General features: G+C 40.5%; 2 protein-coding genes across 3 annotated transcripts in view; both read right to left on the bottom strand.

Moving 5' to 3' along the window:
* LOC137992281 (alpha-N-acetylgalactosaminidase-like) overlaps positions 1-1074 on the bottom strand; it is a 15808-nt gene extending 14734 nt beyond the window's left edge. Inside the window, exons 1-2 of the mRNA XM_068837530.1 lie at positions 916-1074; positions 739-808 (exon numbers count right to left, since the gene is read on the bottom strand). Of these exons, the coding sequence (XP_068693631.1) occupies positions 739-808; positions 916-1030 (185 nt within the window). The 5' untranslated portion in view covers positions 1031-1074. The remainder of the gene's footprint in view (positions 1-738; positions 809-915) is intronic.
* Positions 1075-9832: 8758 nt separating this feature from the next.
* LOC137992280 (alpha-N-acetylgalactosaminidase-like) overlaps positions 9833-17500 on the bottom strand; it is a 25038-nt gene continuing 17370 nt past the window's right edge. The window contains exon 14 of one of the 2 annotated variants that reach the window (XM_068837529.1): positions 9833-10717. In XM_068837529.1, coding sequence (XP_068693630.1) covers positions 9887-10717 — 831 coding nt within the window. In that variant the 3' untranslated portion in view covers positions 9833-9886. Of the gene's footprint in view, positions 10718-17162 lie in introns of those variants that run through there. The other variant, XM_068837527.1, reaches the window with a different exon arrangement.

Genomic DNA, 17500 nt, shown 5'->3' with positions numbered 1-17500 from the left:
AAGCTCCAGCCGTATGGCCCTTAGTAGGCTTGCACGTCACTTTGCCTTTACCTCAGCATGACCTAAGATAGGAGGCACATGGAACCTGCATATGGCCACTGTCAACGAGCTTTAGCCTGTGCCATACCATTATGGGCACAGCTTATGGGCACAGTCACAAAAATTCAAGGACCCAGCCTATTTTATTCATTTAATAGGTAGGAAAAATTTACAACAATAATTATATTGTATTATTAAATTGTAATATTCTACTGTATGTAGCCCTCAATTCTAGAATACCTGATCAATTATCTTGCGTGTGAATAGCGTGTATTGTTGTATGCATCTTCCTAAACGAGGTCGCCCATGAAAAGGCAAAAGTCACAAGGTATTCTGTATCCAATTTGTCCTCGTAGCTCCCCTCCACCCCACTCCCCCAAAACCCACTCTCGAGGGACCCGAAAGGTAAAAGTGCGGTCACCAAAACACGGATACAAAATCGGTCAGTGTAAAACGCAGGCTGCAGACTGAGGTTATCAACGTTACGTAATTGTTGAAAAAGCCCAAACCCCTTAGAAATGCTAACCTTAGGCCTAATTAGGCCTAAAACAATATTTAAGCTTAACTGTTAGCATTTCTAATGGGTTTGGGCTTTTTCAACAGTTAAATTATAACCTCAGTCTGCATTTTACCCCCGGTCTGCAGTCTGCAGTCTGCGTTTTACACTGACCGGATACAAAATATTCAGTATAAACTCACCTTATGCAATTGTCTGGATCTTTTTTGCAATCAATATTACACCTGAACCTTTCCCAGTCCATCCATCCCACTGTAAAAAGACATGAGAATTGCTGGTTCCTTTTTTGGAGAGGTGTTGAGAAGTGCAAAGAAAAAAGTTGATAGTGGTGATATTATAAGCCATAAAAGACAACTTACTTGGTGGTGTAAGTGCTAAGCCATTATCCAAACCAAAAACCAAATAATTTTCAAATAATCCAGAAAGATTCAAGAGAAAAAGAGAAAGGAGTACTTTCAAGAAACGATCCGCCATTTCGTGGTGATCTAGTAAAAAAACGTCACGAGTCACGCAACAAGTCGTGTGTGCGTCATGTGAAAGGAAGACCTTAGATTCTCGTTCCCAGAGCTGCGATCCTCTTGGCCAGCGCCTCGGATCGAGAGCTCTGGAGCTCTGGCCGGTTCCAATCCGTTCTCGCCACTGATTGGTCAGATGGGAACACAATAAAAATGATAACCGGAAGAAATCGGAAGAGAATGGCCGAAGGGATTCTATTTTCTGTTTGCCGTACTTGCAACAGATATATTATTAGTAACAACCATCCTTTGGATTTATTTGGTAAAAAGACAATTAGGGAAGGAATCGTACGGGATTGAGAAGAGTTTTCTGGTTTGAAAATTTCTGTCGACGATGGTTTATTACCATCGCGAATATGTAGATCTTGCTACGTTACGGTCACAACATTTCAGGAGTTTATAAAGACGGTAGTTCATTCGAAAGCTCAGCACGAGTCGGTTATCCGATGTAAAAGAAGGAAGTCTGTGCAACAGAGCCCGTCCTTCACCAGGTGTGGGACGCGAGAAAAAAAGGAGCAAGGTCAGCTGGTTTTGTTACGCAGGATTTTTGACTAAGCTCGATCGATTCATGTGTTTACGGTGTAATTATTGTTCATGTGTTTAACAACGCAAAGCCTTGACTCCTTTTGAATATGTCTGTGGTGAGGAAGAAAAGATTAAGCCAACAGCTAAGCCGGTTATCGCGTACTTTTTTGTTACATTCTCTTATTGCAATAATGAAATTTGTAAGTATATTTTCTTTGTGTAATATCGTATTAAAGTTGGAACTTGATTCCTTCCATGTCCAGTTTGCATTAGTTATAAGAAAATCATACAACTAAGGTTGATACAAAAGGCTTCAGTTGAGAGCAACCCCTGATGAAAAGGGACTACAGCCCCTGATGAAAAATGGGGATAAAGGGGGGAGGGGGGCTATCCAAAAAATGGATAAATTCCTGTCAAGTTCAATCTCAAGTGATCTTGACAATCTGCATCTTCTGGATAGTTTCTTATCCAGAGGAGAGCTTGAAGGATTCTCCTGCTGGTACACAGCTACTGAAAAACAACTTTTGGGTTCTCATTCTCAGAGGACCCCGTTACATGCTAAATTATTGTCTCCATGTTACATTGATTGCATATAGTGTCACAGTTAACAGGAAAATTTGGTTTCATCACATATTTTGATAAAGGTGGAATTACCACCATGAATGATTTGGAAAGCTGACGTTCCGAGTGTTAGCCCATCGTCAGAGTGAATGTGTAGTCAGCTAAAAAGAGATCAACATAATTCAGACTGTCTCTGTTTGCACCATAAAAGAGAAGCCCCACATGCATTTCCTTCAGTCAGGGTAAAATATTCCCCTCTTAGGATATATAAAAGACCCAAGAAGAGGAAAACGGTGGGTGGTACCAAATAGGTTCTTTTCTCACACAACATCTGTGTCGTTCTTGTCTTAAAAGTTAAAGCTCAAATAATTTTAAGTCTCTCTCAATATATTATGGTTCTATGTAATATATCACCAATGATTTTTATTTTTTTTCAGAGAAAGAGAGAGAGAGAGAGATAAGGAGGGGGCGGGGAGGGAGGGAGAGCAAACATTTACCTGCATTTAAATACTAATTTCATTCACCAAAGCAGTAGGTACTCTGCATACACTCTGACACGAGTCGATGGATGTCCCAACCAGAAAAATCACACAGAATTGCAACAACAGAGAGAAATTGTACTCTTTTACACACATACTTACTTTTAGGTAGTACAACATGAACAGGTATAAACTGAATATTTGGTACTGAAGACCATTTTACTACACTAGCACACATTAGTACATGCAGTTTTTAAAAGGAGCTGAGTGCTTTCCTAGATATCCATGGAACCTTAAGATCTGGTTTGAACTATGCCCCTGTGTGTGTACAACAGACCGCTATACAAAAAAATCCAAGCAAACTGTAAACAAATGATGCAAATGAAAGTCAAAGAAGCAATTCAGATATGTAATCGCTCATAAACTAGTAGACGCAATACCATTTGTCTCTTCTAATCATTGAATATTCCCATGTATTTTTCTCTAACTTTAGCAAAAGTACTGATTATCAGTCTACTGGATGACTTTTATAACATTTACATGTATACCATAAGAACAACAATAGATCTTAAACTCTCATAAGCCACACAAATGGCTTCAAGTCATCTGGACATTTTGTATGCACACCACATGCCATTCCAATACCTGATGACAAAACCAAAGGACACAGCCTAGTAACAGTGATAATCAAGGGAAGACAGCAGGCATGCAAGGGAGGAATTGTGCCAGCTAATACAGATAAGATTTCAAAGACTGGAATGTCACAAATTAAAACCAGCAACATGGAACAACTTCCACACTCTGAAACCAAAAGACACGAGAAAGCAGTTAATTTAGTTTAAGTGCATCATCCCAAGCAGTTAATATGTTCTTGAAGTGTGCCATGTTGTTAGTGACTAGTGAAATACTCCTCAATCAATTCAACTATTTCCATTTTTTCCTGACAATATCCAACCTTTCCACAGAGGGTTTTTGATTTGAACTCATCCATCTGTCTTGGAATGATAGCTTGGCCTGAAACTATTTTTTTTTTTTAACAGGTTATGGCTTTTTTAGACCTCCTGCCACATTAGCCCTCACATTGAGCCCACTTGGGGTGAGTAGGGATTTTGTCTGGAATGAAACAAGGTCAATTTCCTTCAGTCAGGGTTTGAGATTTCAGGAGACCTAATTTATAAATTAATCCTTGGACTAAACAGTACACCATTTCTTCTGTTTGCCTTCTTAATTTCCGCTTTACAGGTATATATATTAATAGGCTGAGTTTGAGTTTGCTATTCCAACACGTTAAATTTATTATGGCTCTTAAGATGTTTAAATCTTTGCACAATATATTCTGGCTTGGCACGTGATGAACTGAAGACACTAAAATCATGTGTACTGGTTAATGAATTCGAAAAGCACTTTAACATTTGTTTCCTTCTCGATCATATAATTTCTTAATTTCACCACATGTAATCACGTTTTCCACGAAGTGAGCTTTCAGTGGTTAAAGATCTACCTGAAATTGCCTTAAATATCGTGCTAAAATGATCGTTAGCCCACATCGAATTGTAGCTCGTCTTTCCCAAAACCGAATAAAGTAAAATAAACGTAAATCGTAGTTGGAGCCGAGGAAACAGAAATAGTTTACGGGGTAATGCCTTTGTTTACTTTTTACTCACCTTACCACAATGAAAATAAGCAAGCAGTTTTACTCAAACTGGATCCCCTTTTTTGCGTTTACTACCGCAAAGGTCTTCAGTCATACATGGTATCATACATGGTAAGTCATTTAGGTAATGATTCATCCACCAAAAAAAGATTCCCAGCAATCTCACGCACAGTTCGTTCCGTAGTGTGTTCCGGAAAGAGACCGGAAGGAGGACCGGAAGTGCTTAAACCACGCACATGCGCACTCATTTGACCGCTGTGTTAGCTCTGGCCGGTTCCAATTTAACAGTCCGCGATTCACGGACTTCCGATCGTTCTGCGCAGTCTCGATTTTTTTTCAAAATGGCGGACCAAGCCAAGTCTCTTACACGAGGCGTTGAATCATGGAATGGAAATTCTAGATTTAAGCGACATCACATTGAAAGGAAAGAAGTACGAGGGTTTGAAGCTATCTGTGCTTGTCATTTCGCCGTTAAATACCTCAAATACACGATCAAATTTTTAAGATGAGAGAGGGAGGACTGAATTTTAAAAGAGGGTTCGGTTGACAGGAGCTGACGACAGGGATCAAGTTGCACTGAATTAAATGCTGTACGTGTTAAATACATCCGAGTGATAATACTTCGCATGTGAAATGTTCTAAGCTCCATTGAAGTAGAGACAATAATATTATAATGCGTAAGTAAACAACCTTGAAATTAGCATTTATTACTAAAAATAAATGATCACATATACTGGTAATAAATTATTTTCTTACGTTTTGCAGCTAAAGGCCTGCCTAATGGTCCTAATGTTATCAATTTTGTCTTTTGCCTAGGAATTATGTATACTTTTTTTATCAACTTGTAATAATCATAATGAACACTACTTTATTTAAGTGTCAATGGATTTAGCACTACAGAACTAATTATGGGAAACTAATGAAATTAACTCAAATCAAATATGTTTTTTGTGGATGTGGTAAAACCGGAGTACCCAGAGAAAAACCTTTCGCAATATAGAAGAGAACCAACAAACTCAACCCACATATGACGCTGAGTTTGGGAATTGAATCCAGACCACATTGGTGGGAGGCGAGTGCTCTTACCACTGTGCAACCCCTGCTCCCTGACTGACTGGATCAAATCTGTATATTTGCACCCAGTAGTTAATTTACTCTGTAACTGTTGAACTTCAAAGTTAAATTTCAGTTAAAATGAATCCAACCTAAATAATTATTGTTTGATTCCCAATAATTTCCTTTGTATTTTAAACCTACTGATGAAAAATAATGATGTTGGGGGACAAATCTTGATCAAAATGTAACTACATGCAGGATGAAGTCATTTAAGTTGCCTGAATTTCACATAAATATTAATGTGTTTACATATTTTTAGAAAATATATATCATTGGACACCTTGTTCTTACATCTTGGCACTAGGAAAACTGAGGAACTATATCACTCTTTTTGCACAGCTTCTTGCACTGGTCATTGATATCCTTAAGGGTAACTGCCTTAATTGCATCTCCAAAAACCATGTCTTCCATCACAATTTTTCAAAATCTGCTGAGGTTTTGCTCCACTATTCATCATTGTTGACAGTTGTTTGGTATATTCACTGTTTTATTCAGTTAACAAATGATGCAAAATACCATTAATATTTTTAATGTGAATTTTAACAATGATTGATCACAAATAAATTATTATTCATGGTCTTCATCTTCAGTTTGTTGGTTTGAGCAAATTATTGAAAGTAATAAGATAAATGACTAACTTTGTTGTTCTAAGAGTTATCATAATTTTATTATTATTGCCAATAACAGGCACACTGTATTTTGCGTGTGAATATCATTGCACATTCTAAATTATAAAATAATTAGGATAGTAAACGCACTCCATTAATATCGGTCAATAGCTGTGTTTAGATGAGAGTATGTAAACACAGCTATGACATCACATGAATTTTGATTGGTTATGTGTTGTCAGATGCACCTTTTGATTGGCTGGTTGGAAATATGGGTGTGTATGTTATGCAAACCCTCGACTGTGTCTCGGGTTTGCTTAACTGTCAAGAATTCTCTCAACTGCTCTTGGCATTTAGATGAAGCTATGTAAACATGGACAACGTCCTCTACTGCTTAAATAACACAACAAAATATAACTTTTTGATTGGTTGCTTTATCTCAAGAGAAGCACTTTGGGAAGGCAGTTTTCTATTAAGCAATAGCCATTGAAGCAGATTCAACCAAGCCTTTGCCTGTTGGGTGCATCTGGCAAAATAGTCCAAAATGCATGTGGGGCTTCTCTTTTATGGTGCAAACAGAGACAGTCTGAATTATGTTGATCTCTTTTTAGCTGACTACACATTCACTCTGACGATGGGCTAACACTCGGAACGTCAGCTTTCCAAATCATTCATGGTGGTAATTCCACCTTTATCAAAATATGTGATGAAACCAAATTTTCCTGTTAACTGTGACACTATATGCAATCAATGTAACATGGAGACAATAATTTAGCATGTAACGGGGTCCTCTGAGAATGAGAACCCAAAAGTTGTTTTTCAGTAGCTGTGTACCAGCAGGAGAATCCTTCAAGCTCTCCTCTGGATAAGAAACTATCCAGAAGATGCAGGTTGTCAAGATCACTTGAGATTGAACTTGACAGGAATTTATCCATTTTTTGGATAGCCCCCCTCCCCCCTTTATCCCCATTTTTCATCAGGGGCTGTAGTCCCTTTTCATCAGGGGTTGCTCTCAACTGAAGCCTTTTGTATCAACCTTAGTTGTATGATTTTCTTATAACTAATGCAAACTGGACATGGAAGGAATCAAGTTCCAACTTTAATACGATATTACACAAAGAAAATATACTTACAAATTTCATTATTGCAATAAGAGAATGTAACAAAAAAGTACGCGATAACCGGCTTAGCTGTTGGCTTAATCTTTTCTTCCTCACCACAGACATATTCAAAAGGAGTCAAGGCTTTGCGTTGTTAAACACATGAACAATAATTACACCGTAAACACATGAATCGATCGAGCTTAGTCAAAAATCCTGCGTAACAAAACCAGCTGACCTTGCTCCTTTTTTTCTCGCGTCCCACACCTGGTGAAGGACGGGCTCTGTTGCACAGACTTCCTTCTTTTACATCGGATAACCGACTCGTGCTGAGCTTTCGAATGAACTACCGTCTTTATAAACTCCTGAAATGTTGTGACCGTAACGTAGCAAGATCTACATATTCGCGATGGTAATAAACCATCGTCGACAGAAATTTTCAAACCAGAAAACTCTTCTCAATCCCGTACGATTCCTTCCCTAATTGTCTTTTTACCAAATAAATCCAAAGGATGGTTGTTACTAATAATATATCTGTTGCAAGTACGGCAAACAGAAAATAGAATCCCTTCGGCCATTCTCTTCCGATTTCTTCCGGTTATCATTTTTATTGTGTTCCCATCTGACCAATCAGTGGCGAGAACGGATTGGAACCGGCCAGAGCTCCAGAGCTCTCGATCCGAGGCGCTGGCCAAGAGGATCGCAGCTCTGGGAACGAGAATGTGTGAAGGGTGTCGTGAAGGGACTCGTGAAGGGTTTAGTTCATTTGCGCATGCGCAGACCAAGACCGACGCTCCCAGGGAACGGGAAAATTTGTTGGGTGGCCACGGTAAGGCGGGTTGCACTGTAACAATATTAGGGAGCTTAAGCACCCGCGGTTTCAAGACACGGACGGCAACCGGAAGTGAGCTGTTTCCACTTTTAACCCGTCTTCACATGGCTACATTTACATTGCTACGTATCTTTTCTCCATTAGAGATGATCAGTATAAAAATCTGGGAGACACCACTGTCTGCCACGCGAAATGTTCCCTTCCGGTTGCCGAAAGCGTGTCAAAAACGCGCGTGCTAGAGCTCCCTAATATAAAGGTGGTAGTGAACAGACAAGTTAAAATGGAAAACAGCTCACTTCCGGTTGCCGTCCGCGGCTCAAAAACGTCGCATGCTTCAGCGTCGCAACATGACGACTATGCCCGGGATTCGGGCTCGCGCGTCCCTTATACCAGTCCTGTTAGCACTATTATCTCTGCCTGTTTGAGCCTGCGCTCTTAGAAAAAAACAGCCTTCACTCACTGGCGCGAAGTACGAGTACGCGCTCGTTGGTATGGATTGTGCAATTTCGAAGCACTTTTTACCTCGAGACAAGGCTTTGGGACGGGTCTAGAATTCGGGACGGTTCGTCCTCTGTTTATGTCCAGAACAAGGATCGGTCATGATCATCGAAGCCGCTTTTCCGATCAACTCTTTTTCGCGCAGAGATAAGATTTTGCTTCTGACAGGATTCCCGTGGACAGGCTGAAACTTCGCCTAAAAACAGGAAATTTAGCAATATCTGTTTTTATTATATGACTAGCTCCGTGACCGGGCAAGATGAACCAAATCCCGCGCTGTGATTGGCTATCCGAGCGGGCAAGTTGGAGAGCTATACTGCCCACTCGGGATTTCTCGCTTGGTCCCGCAAGATGAAAGATCATTTTTCTGGTGTTTAACCCATATAATAAATCCTTTATTGACTAAGCGTGAGGTAAAGATGGCTGGATATTGGCCTCGCTCTTTTGTTGCGTGAACTTGGCCAATATCCAGCTATCTTGACCTTACGCTTGGCCAATAACCCATATATGTAAAAAAAGGATTCTCACGAAGTAAGACTAATTTCTCTCATAATTAGGAAATAACTTCTCTAATATTTTAAACATTTTATAAGAGCTAAAGGATAAGGAAATGACTTCCAATGCAAAATCAAAGGATTTTTAATTTTCTCAAGGGGAAGTTTTGCAGCATTAAACATTAAAAGAGGGCCTACACAACGCTCTATGAGATAATGCCGAGATAGGTAAAGGTAAAGGTACACGTTATTCAACGTCGGAAGTTCCTTTACTCTCTAGAGAGTACTCTCCCAGGAAGCCGACTGCGTAACTGCGTAAAGGATCGGAGTTTCATCCAAAAATAATGTTAGCCAGAATTCCACTGCATGGAAGCATAATCTGTTTAGAAAGCTAATTATCTTTGTCTTGCAAGACCTTGCTTAATTCCTTTGCCTACATACATGACTTTTTTGTTGCTTGAGGCGTTAGCCGGTTTCGTGGATTGGTTTTAGGTTTAATTAAAAATAGACACTTTTCTGAGGCTGGTGAGGCCGACTAGGCCAATTTGGGTAAATCTTACAGTTGGGCGACGAACTCTTGTTCCTAGTCAATCCTCTTACAAATATTGTGCAAGAAAAAAAAACATCAAAAAACAAAACAAAACAAGGAGAGCACGAATCAGTTTAAGTGACAGGGACCCGTTTCTCGAAAGTCCCGAAAACTTTTCGTGTCCGAAAAGCCATCTGTGAAATTGCCAACCGCTTGTTTTGGAAAGCCGATGTTTTGACATGTTTTGAAAACAACAAAAAGCAAACTGACTGTGAAGTTTGACGACTTAAATCCTCTCCTTTCTTGAGATACAGAGGGAATTGTGACACCCGAAAATGGCCCGTAAAGTTTCGGGACTTTCGAGAAACGGGCCCCAAAAGTCCGAGAAAACGAAAACTCAAAGTGAGGCACGTTCGATCCTAGTTACGAGCGACTGGCCTCACACAACAGTGACAACGCTTTCGTTCGTCTCTTTCATTAACTTTTTCGGAAAAATTTTTATGTTCTTTCCCAGTCTTTTCAACTTTCTTCTTGCCGGGTTTTTCTTCTGAATCAGTCTCTTCGCTATTTCTTTTCGCGGTCTTCTTCGATTCTTCTTCTGTCTTTTCGCCCTCCTTTTTTACCGTTTTCTTCACGGATTTTTCTACAGTTTCTTCGCCTTTCTTTTTATTTTTCTCTTTCGATTCCTCTTTGGCCTTTTCGCTCTTCTTCTCCAATTCTTCTTTGTTTTCTTTACTCTCATTTTTCTCCTTCTTCGACTCCTTTTTGGCCTTTACGCCCTTCTCTTTTTTTGACTTCTTCGATTCTTCTTTGGCCTTTTCGCCCTCCTTCTTCTCCGACTTTTTCGGCTCTTTTTCACTCTTTTTTCTCTCTTTCTCCTTTTTCTGCGACTCTTCTTTAGTCTCTTCTCCTTCCTTTTTTTTCGGCTTCTTTGATTTTTCTTGAGCCTTCTTCTCAAATTTCTCACCGGATTCTTTCTCAGTCATTTTGCCCTTCTTTTTCTTCTTGTTTGATTCCTCCATAGTCTTTTCGCCCTTAGCTTTTTCAGTCTTTTTCGATTCTTCTGCTTTTTCTTTCTTTTTTTTGCTCGTTTTCTTCGCACTTATTTCCGGGGAATCACATATTGGAGTTAACTTGACCATCACAACTCCACTTGGGTTAACTTTGGCCTTGATTGATTTCTCGAAGATCCCCAACTCTTGATGAGCAAACAGCTCACGTGCGTAAGCCCGCTTTGTTGAGATTCCAACCTGTAAATATTAAAAGATCCTATTATGTATGTATGTACCTCACAAGAATCAGCGGCTCAGTGATCCCCGAGGTCCTAAAGTAAAATCTTAGGGATGACTACACTGTGTAATATATATTGGACAATATCTTACTATACGTCAGACGAGGAAAAAACCTGGGCGTAGGGAAGGAAACTGTCAAATATGGTCTAGGGGCCAGCAATTCTCCCTTTCACTGCTTTTTGAAGGAGAGACAGGAATATGAAACCTAGTTTGGGACCGCAGTGCCGGTTAAGCTGTCTTCGTGTCAAAATGTCGGGTGCATCGTCATGGTACGACGCTCTGGTGACGTATCCAGAGGTACTGATATCCTATTTTCAGGCATTTGATCAGCGCATGCTCAAGTTTCCTGGAACTCCGACATTTACCATATGTGAAATACAATGACCGTATTTTAACAGCACAACGATGCCGTTACTGAAGGAAGGCTATGAAGCCAACTCGGTAAACCTCTTATGTTCATGGTACACTTACATCGTTGAATGAAGCTTCCACAATGACAGGCAAATCGGATCTCAAACTGAGGAGAACAACTGACACACTACAGCACACGGACAACGGACGGAACCATATCTGTGAAGGAGGTCTCATTCTGTCGTAACGAAATTGAAAAAATATTCATTACCAATGCGCCTCTTTTCAACCAAAAGAGGGAGTAGATATGCGACTGCAGCCTGTGCTGTCAGCGGAAAATTGTATAGGAGCCGCGCTTTTGTATTGTAGCTTCTCGTCATTTTTGGTACTCTGTTTCAAGTTCTCGGTATGTTTGAGCTTCGTTATGTAGAAATCTGGTTTTTGAACGTAAACCGTAGGTTATTGTGCCGCCAAAACGGTAAGCAATATTGCAGGAACATTTTGTAAACCTTTTACGGATAATTCACTTGTTGCTTCAAGTTTTCACATTACTTGGTCGCGTATTTAGTTCATGTATGTTTTGTCACAAGATTGTTATCTCAAACTCAGAACAAGGAGTTCAAAAACACGTCTCTAAGAACAAGGAGCTCAGACTAAAGAAGTCCGAAGTTTAGCACGTACAACTGGGATTTGTATGTCAGAACCTGTCTGTGAATAAACATCGTTTGAAATGCAACCCCTTGCGTAATGTGCGTAAGGCCAGTCACATAGATCTTTAACCTTGTCGCCTCCGTTCTTTTAAGACGGGCCAAAGAAAAAAAAAATTGGGTTTTGTTTTTTCAGCAAACTACGACGGATGAAAAAAATAACTTGTCTGTTGCTTAAACTGATGCGACACTACTTCCGATTTCAAAAAAAGAGATAGAGAAAGAGACACGTGATTACAGTTGTCAATCAAACGTTCTAACTAATATTCTGTGCAATCATTTGAACAGTACGTAAATGAGCGCAATGCCAAAAGTATCATCTGGTGTATGACTTCATTATTCGGAAAACAGAGACGAGAAAAATGATGATTGATTAAACATTGCATTCCTATTTGAAACACTACTGCTTTTTATCATACCTTCACAACTCGCTTTCCTTGCTTTCCAAGGCTGTCTTGATTTACGTAAATAATTTCCCTTTAATGAGAGTCGAACTTACAGTCAGTGCATGAAGTGAGTCATAAAACATGGCTTTATAAGACAATAATAATCCATACATTCACGATGGAGCTATTATGGACGATGACGAAAACGAAAACGAAAACGATAATGATGATGATTATGGGTTTTGACAACATGTTTACATGGTCTTGTACCCGAAAAAGGCAAAGCGAGTGAGAAATCCATTCATAATTTACTAACCCGGCGATCACTTGCATTAATCACTTGCATTAATTTAAAGCTCAGCAGAGACTGTATTGCAGCTCCTTTTCCACGAAACCTCTTATAATACCAACTCTATCTGCAAAAGTTGTTGCAATGGTCATCAAAATTTCTATTATAATTTATTATTTGTGTAACTGACGCTATTGCTCGTCACAACTCGATAACGTTGCTAGTAGCACGTCTTTATATAAGTCGTAGGAAGTTCGCCATTTCCGGGGTCGCAACTGACTGATTCTCATTCACATGACAGATAGAGGTCATGTCAATTTGACTGTCGAATGGACGGAAATAGGAGTGAGCATGAACGAAAGGAAAGCCAACATCCTCTACTGGCTTATTACAAACTGGCAAAGGCAACTGAATCAACCACCGGTTATACGTGAAAAAGATTTGTGAACCAACGTTTCGAGCGTGGGCGCGCCATTTGTCAGCGTGAATTTACGCAGTTGGCTTGATTGCAAAAAATTACGTCCATAACTGCGAGGATCATAGCTTCACTTGACTTCATATGATCCGCAGTTCAATATATGATTCATTTCATATATCATTTCGTTCATTGGTTCATTCATCTCGGAAACATTTGAACCCACAAATGGCAAGCTTCCAACATTAGTGGCTTCGTAGCTCAGTTGGTTAAGAGCGTCGCACCGGCATCGTGAGGTCACGGGTCCAAACCCCGTTGAAGTCCTGAAAATTTCAGGCTTCTCTTCGGAGTTTCTAAAAATTGCGTTCATAACTGTGACGATCATAGCTACACTTGATTCTAGTTTCTGGGGGCTGATCTCCTTTATGTGTGCGTAGGTCTTAGCTCTTCTTTTTAGTGTTTTTGTGTCTCTTTTCTCAGCTCACTAATACAAAAGCCTCCCCACCATTGTCATGTAAGGTCTTAATTTCCCCCATTCACTTGCATTAATCTAAAGCTCAGCAGAGACTGGATTGCAGCTCCTTTTCCACGAAACCTCTTATAATACCAACTCTATTCATTTAATTCAATGAAAGGGAAGGATACCAGAGCCGGTTATTCCTATCGAGGGTATTCGCCCGCAGCCTGATGTAATTGACTGAGAGTCGATTTTGATGAGGGAGTAAAACCGGAGTACCTGGAGAAAAACCCTGGGAGTCAAATTGAGATCGCCTGAAACATACGACCTGTGGCCAGAGTTGAACCCGGGTCACAGAGGTGGGAGGCACGGTTGATAACTGCTAAACCATCCTCGCTCCCTTGAAGGGAACGGTAAGTGGGAACTCCGGGAAGGTTTTCGCTCTCTTTGTACGTTTGCTCCTTACGTCCGAATTCTTCCTTTTCTCCTCGTACGCCTCCAGTTGCCCTTGTGCGCAAGTCCAAAGAATTCGACGAAACGTCAGCTCAAAATATAATTTTGCACCATCGTAAGTCCTTCGCGATTTTTCGATCTCGTTCACGTCGTGCAATATATGCGCTAAAATACGCTTTGCACGTGCGGCACGATTATTTTTTTCTCTGGTAACCAATGATATTATGAGGCATTTTAAGGCAACGACAACGTCACAAAGCAAGAATAAGATTGATCAAAAAGGGAAAATAACCGTGTTGCACGTGCAGCACGAATTTCAGTGCATTTCCTTGCCCTGTTCCTCAAAACAACAACCTAGAGGCAACAAATTTCAGGTTTTCGAGGCAACGTGAATATACAACAACGATCCGCTCATTTTCTAGGTTAACTTTTCAACCGTTCCTACATGTACCCAGTTACAGGATAGCTCGCCTGTATTGAGCAATGTGAACAAGTTGGGATAATGGCGAGATAATTACGATAGCGCTTAGTTATATTTTGGAGTGACGTATTCGTCGATGTTACCGTTGTCATGCTTAATGAAAATCCTCTATTGTCTTTCCTTCTTGTCTTTCCAGTACAGTTACCAAGCCAGCACCTCTGATCTTCACAGTGACTGACCGCGATGATTCTCTTGGCACAGTCACTTTACCCCTGGCGCAGATTCAATCTGTCGCACATCGTAGGCGATGGATGCCGCTAACAACGAAAAACGCTCAAGCGAATGGAGATCTGTGTATAGACTGCTGGGTTCTCTCCTTCAAGAAAGCAACCTCTACGAGCGAAGGGGTAAAATGGAACAATTTGCTATCCTTTGGACTCAAAAGTGTTTCAAAAGAACGTTCAAAGAGAAGAGCTTCAATTGAGGCTGCCTCTATTTCTTTGAAAGGCTCGCGATCAATAGAAAATCTGTACACAGACTCTAATTTACCACCACCTTTACAAGAAGAGAGTAGCGGAAATCTGAAAGCGGTAGCTAAAGGGTAGTTAAAGGTGGCGAGTGCGCGTCGGTTTTGCTTTTCAAAGCGGAATGAATATTGGTCTTGCCTTGGATGGCAAACTTTTAACTCCAGTGATCTACTTGCCGATCTCTTTGAAAGGTTCTCCATTGTTATGAAAAAGAAAAAGGAATTTGAAATTTCCTTGAAGCAAAATATAACAGTAAAACTCACCAGGCTACTTAAATGATTCAAAACTGTGGGATATTATTCCCGTCTCAGAACCACATAGTTTACGAATGAGCTTTTAAAAAATCCGTCAATACTGCGTAAAGCGGCTCAGCGTTCGGTCGTAATGTAGGACATTTCGAAAAATCCTCAACGATTACCTATTAACACCTATTGACTACCTCAGTTACTCTCCCGGCGGGAGACGCGGTGGCCTCGTGGTTAGTGTGCTCGAATCCGGATCAAGTGGTCCGGGTTCGGTTCATGGCTGGGGACATTGTGTTGTGTTCTTGGGCGAGACACTTTACTCCCACGGTGCCTGTCTCCACCCAGGTGTATAAATAGGTACCGGCGAAATGCTGCGGGTAACCCTGCAATGGACTGGCATCCCATCCAGGGGGGAGTAAAAAATACTCCTAGTCGCTTCATGCCACAGGAACGGAGATAAGCTCCGGCTCTGATGGGCCACTTGGCTCGTAAACAGACTTAACCTTTTACTCTCCCGGCCTCAGATGTTCGAAGGGTGGATAGCGCTATCCATTGGATAACTCAAGTGATTTTGCTGGTGTTTATCCGCCGGATAGTGATTTATCCGGTGCAAAGAGTTATCCACTTTTGAACAACTGAGTCCTGAAAAATAAAATAAGAAAAAGTCTTCAGGTTATTTAGATCCAATCCGTGCTAGTGTATTATTCACGTTTAAACACCATCAATTTGAAAATTAGGTCTAGAATTTCAGGAAATTCTCGAAAAACTGAAGACGCTTTTTGTTAATATTTCATCCTTCTCTTGTCAACAAAAATTTATGCCGTCAGGTCTGTTGCAATATCCGATCGTTAATGTGAAACTCATTTAATTTTTGACAGATAAAGCAATAGCTATCTTGGATAAGAAAGGCAAAGTCTCCCGTGGTGAATTGTTGTCAGAAATAACGATGCTCAAAGAAGAAATTGTCGGTGAGTGGGAATGTCTTCGCTTTAGTTCTGTTGAACTGTTGTCAGAAATCGGTCACACAATGTGAATGTGGTTGATTTATTCAGCGGTTTTTAGCTGAGCGCAACATAGACAAATCATTGACAAAAAAACAAGAATACGAATACTTTGCCCAATCACATCAGAGGCAGACAGTCAAGTCAGATCAGCCAATCACAAAGCAAATAAAATACAACAAGCGCGGGAAAACGATTATGTTGCGTTTGCACTTCATTGGCCGAAAACGTGGCGCGAGATTTAAACACTGAGCCAATCACCAAGCGTAACAGTGCAAAAGCGAAACAATCGAGGATTTAGGTCCTGGCTTAACGAGGTAACAAGGTGGCCCGTAATGTTTCTGTGGTGGCTCAACGCACAAGCAACAAAAAGTCAACAAAATCTCATTTGTTCCTTGACCAGAATTTTTTTTTCCTCCAGAACAGCTTCTCTCACGAATTGATACGGTAGACCCTTCCCCTTCTGCTTATACTCTTCCCCACGTCTATTTTCAAATAAGCGAGTTCCTTCTTGTCTCGGTCCATGTAATCACTGCTTGATACGTTAACGAGTGCCTCCACTTCCTCGTCCTTCCAATTCCTTTCGTAATTTTTGCTTTTTATACATTTAGTGGTGTTTTCTTGACTGACACTAGGAAGTTCACTGTCGGACGCCATTTTGAATTTTACGCGGGCTTCGCAGCGAACAGCCGTTGATAGGTAACGATGTTGCCTGAAGTGGCCAAACGAGGACACATCGTTGCGCGCAACAAAATGTTTCCGAGTGAATTCATAATGTTTCCTCGGGTGGCGGGAAACATCGTAGAAACATGCGCGAGCTCTATTTATTGCCTCGTTTAGCCAGGGCCCGGTTGTTCGAAAGCCGATTAACTTAATCCAGGATTAGCGTAAACTTTTGTTTCATGTTTTCAACTTTTCGGTGAAACTTTGTTTTCCTTACGTTTGTTTTTCAAGATTGACTTCTCCTAATGTAAAGTTTGGTCGAATATCAGCGTTGACCAGCTTTTGGGAGTAGAGAAATAAACTCCTTGGTTAATTTTAAATCGGGGATTAGCGTTAATCGGCTTTTGAACACCCGGGCCCAGGGCTTTACCGTCGTGATTGAATTGGAAACCGCTCTAGGGGTTTAATCAACTGCCAAGTTACACAAGCCTTGTCAAGACAATTCTTTATTTACCACATGAAGTACATTTTCTCTTTTTATCCTGGGTCTTCTCCAAATCTTTAGCGTCTTTTTTGTATCTTCCTAACTAATTCTATGTAAAGGGGGGCTATCTCATGGCATTTTGGAAAAATCAGTCTTTGATGAGTTTGATTAATATGCATGATGATGAAATGGGACGCCGGCGAACGCAGATGTGAGATGTTCGCTTTTCTGTTGCTACAAAAAGGCGATACCATTGTAATACCAGAAAAAAAAAGGTAAATTAAAGTAGTGAAACACCATAAAGGAAACTATGGTAAAACTATGATAAAAAAAGCTAGGTAG

The sequence above is a fragment of the Montipora foliosa genome, chromosome 2, assembly GCF_036669935.1.
Source record: "Montipora foliosa isolate CH-2021 chromosome 2, ASM3666993v2, whole genome shotgun sequence".
Taxonomy (NCBI): Eukaryota; Metazoa; Cnidaria; class Anthozoa; order Scleractinia; family Acroporidae; genus Montipora; species Montipora foliosa.
The sequence above is the reverse complement of the archived record's forward strand: the minus strand, read 5'-3'. Positions and strand labels throughout refer to the sequence as shown.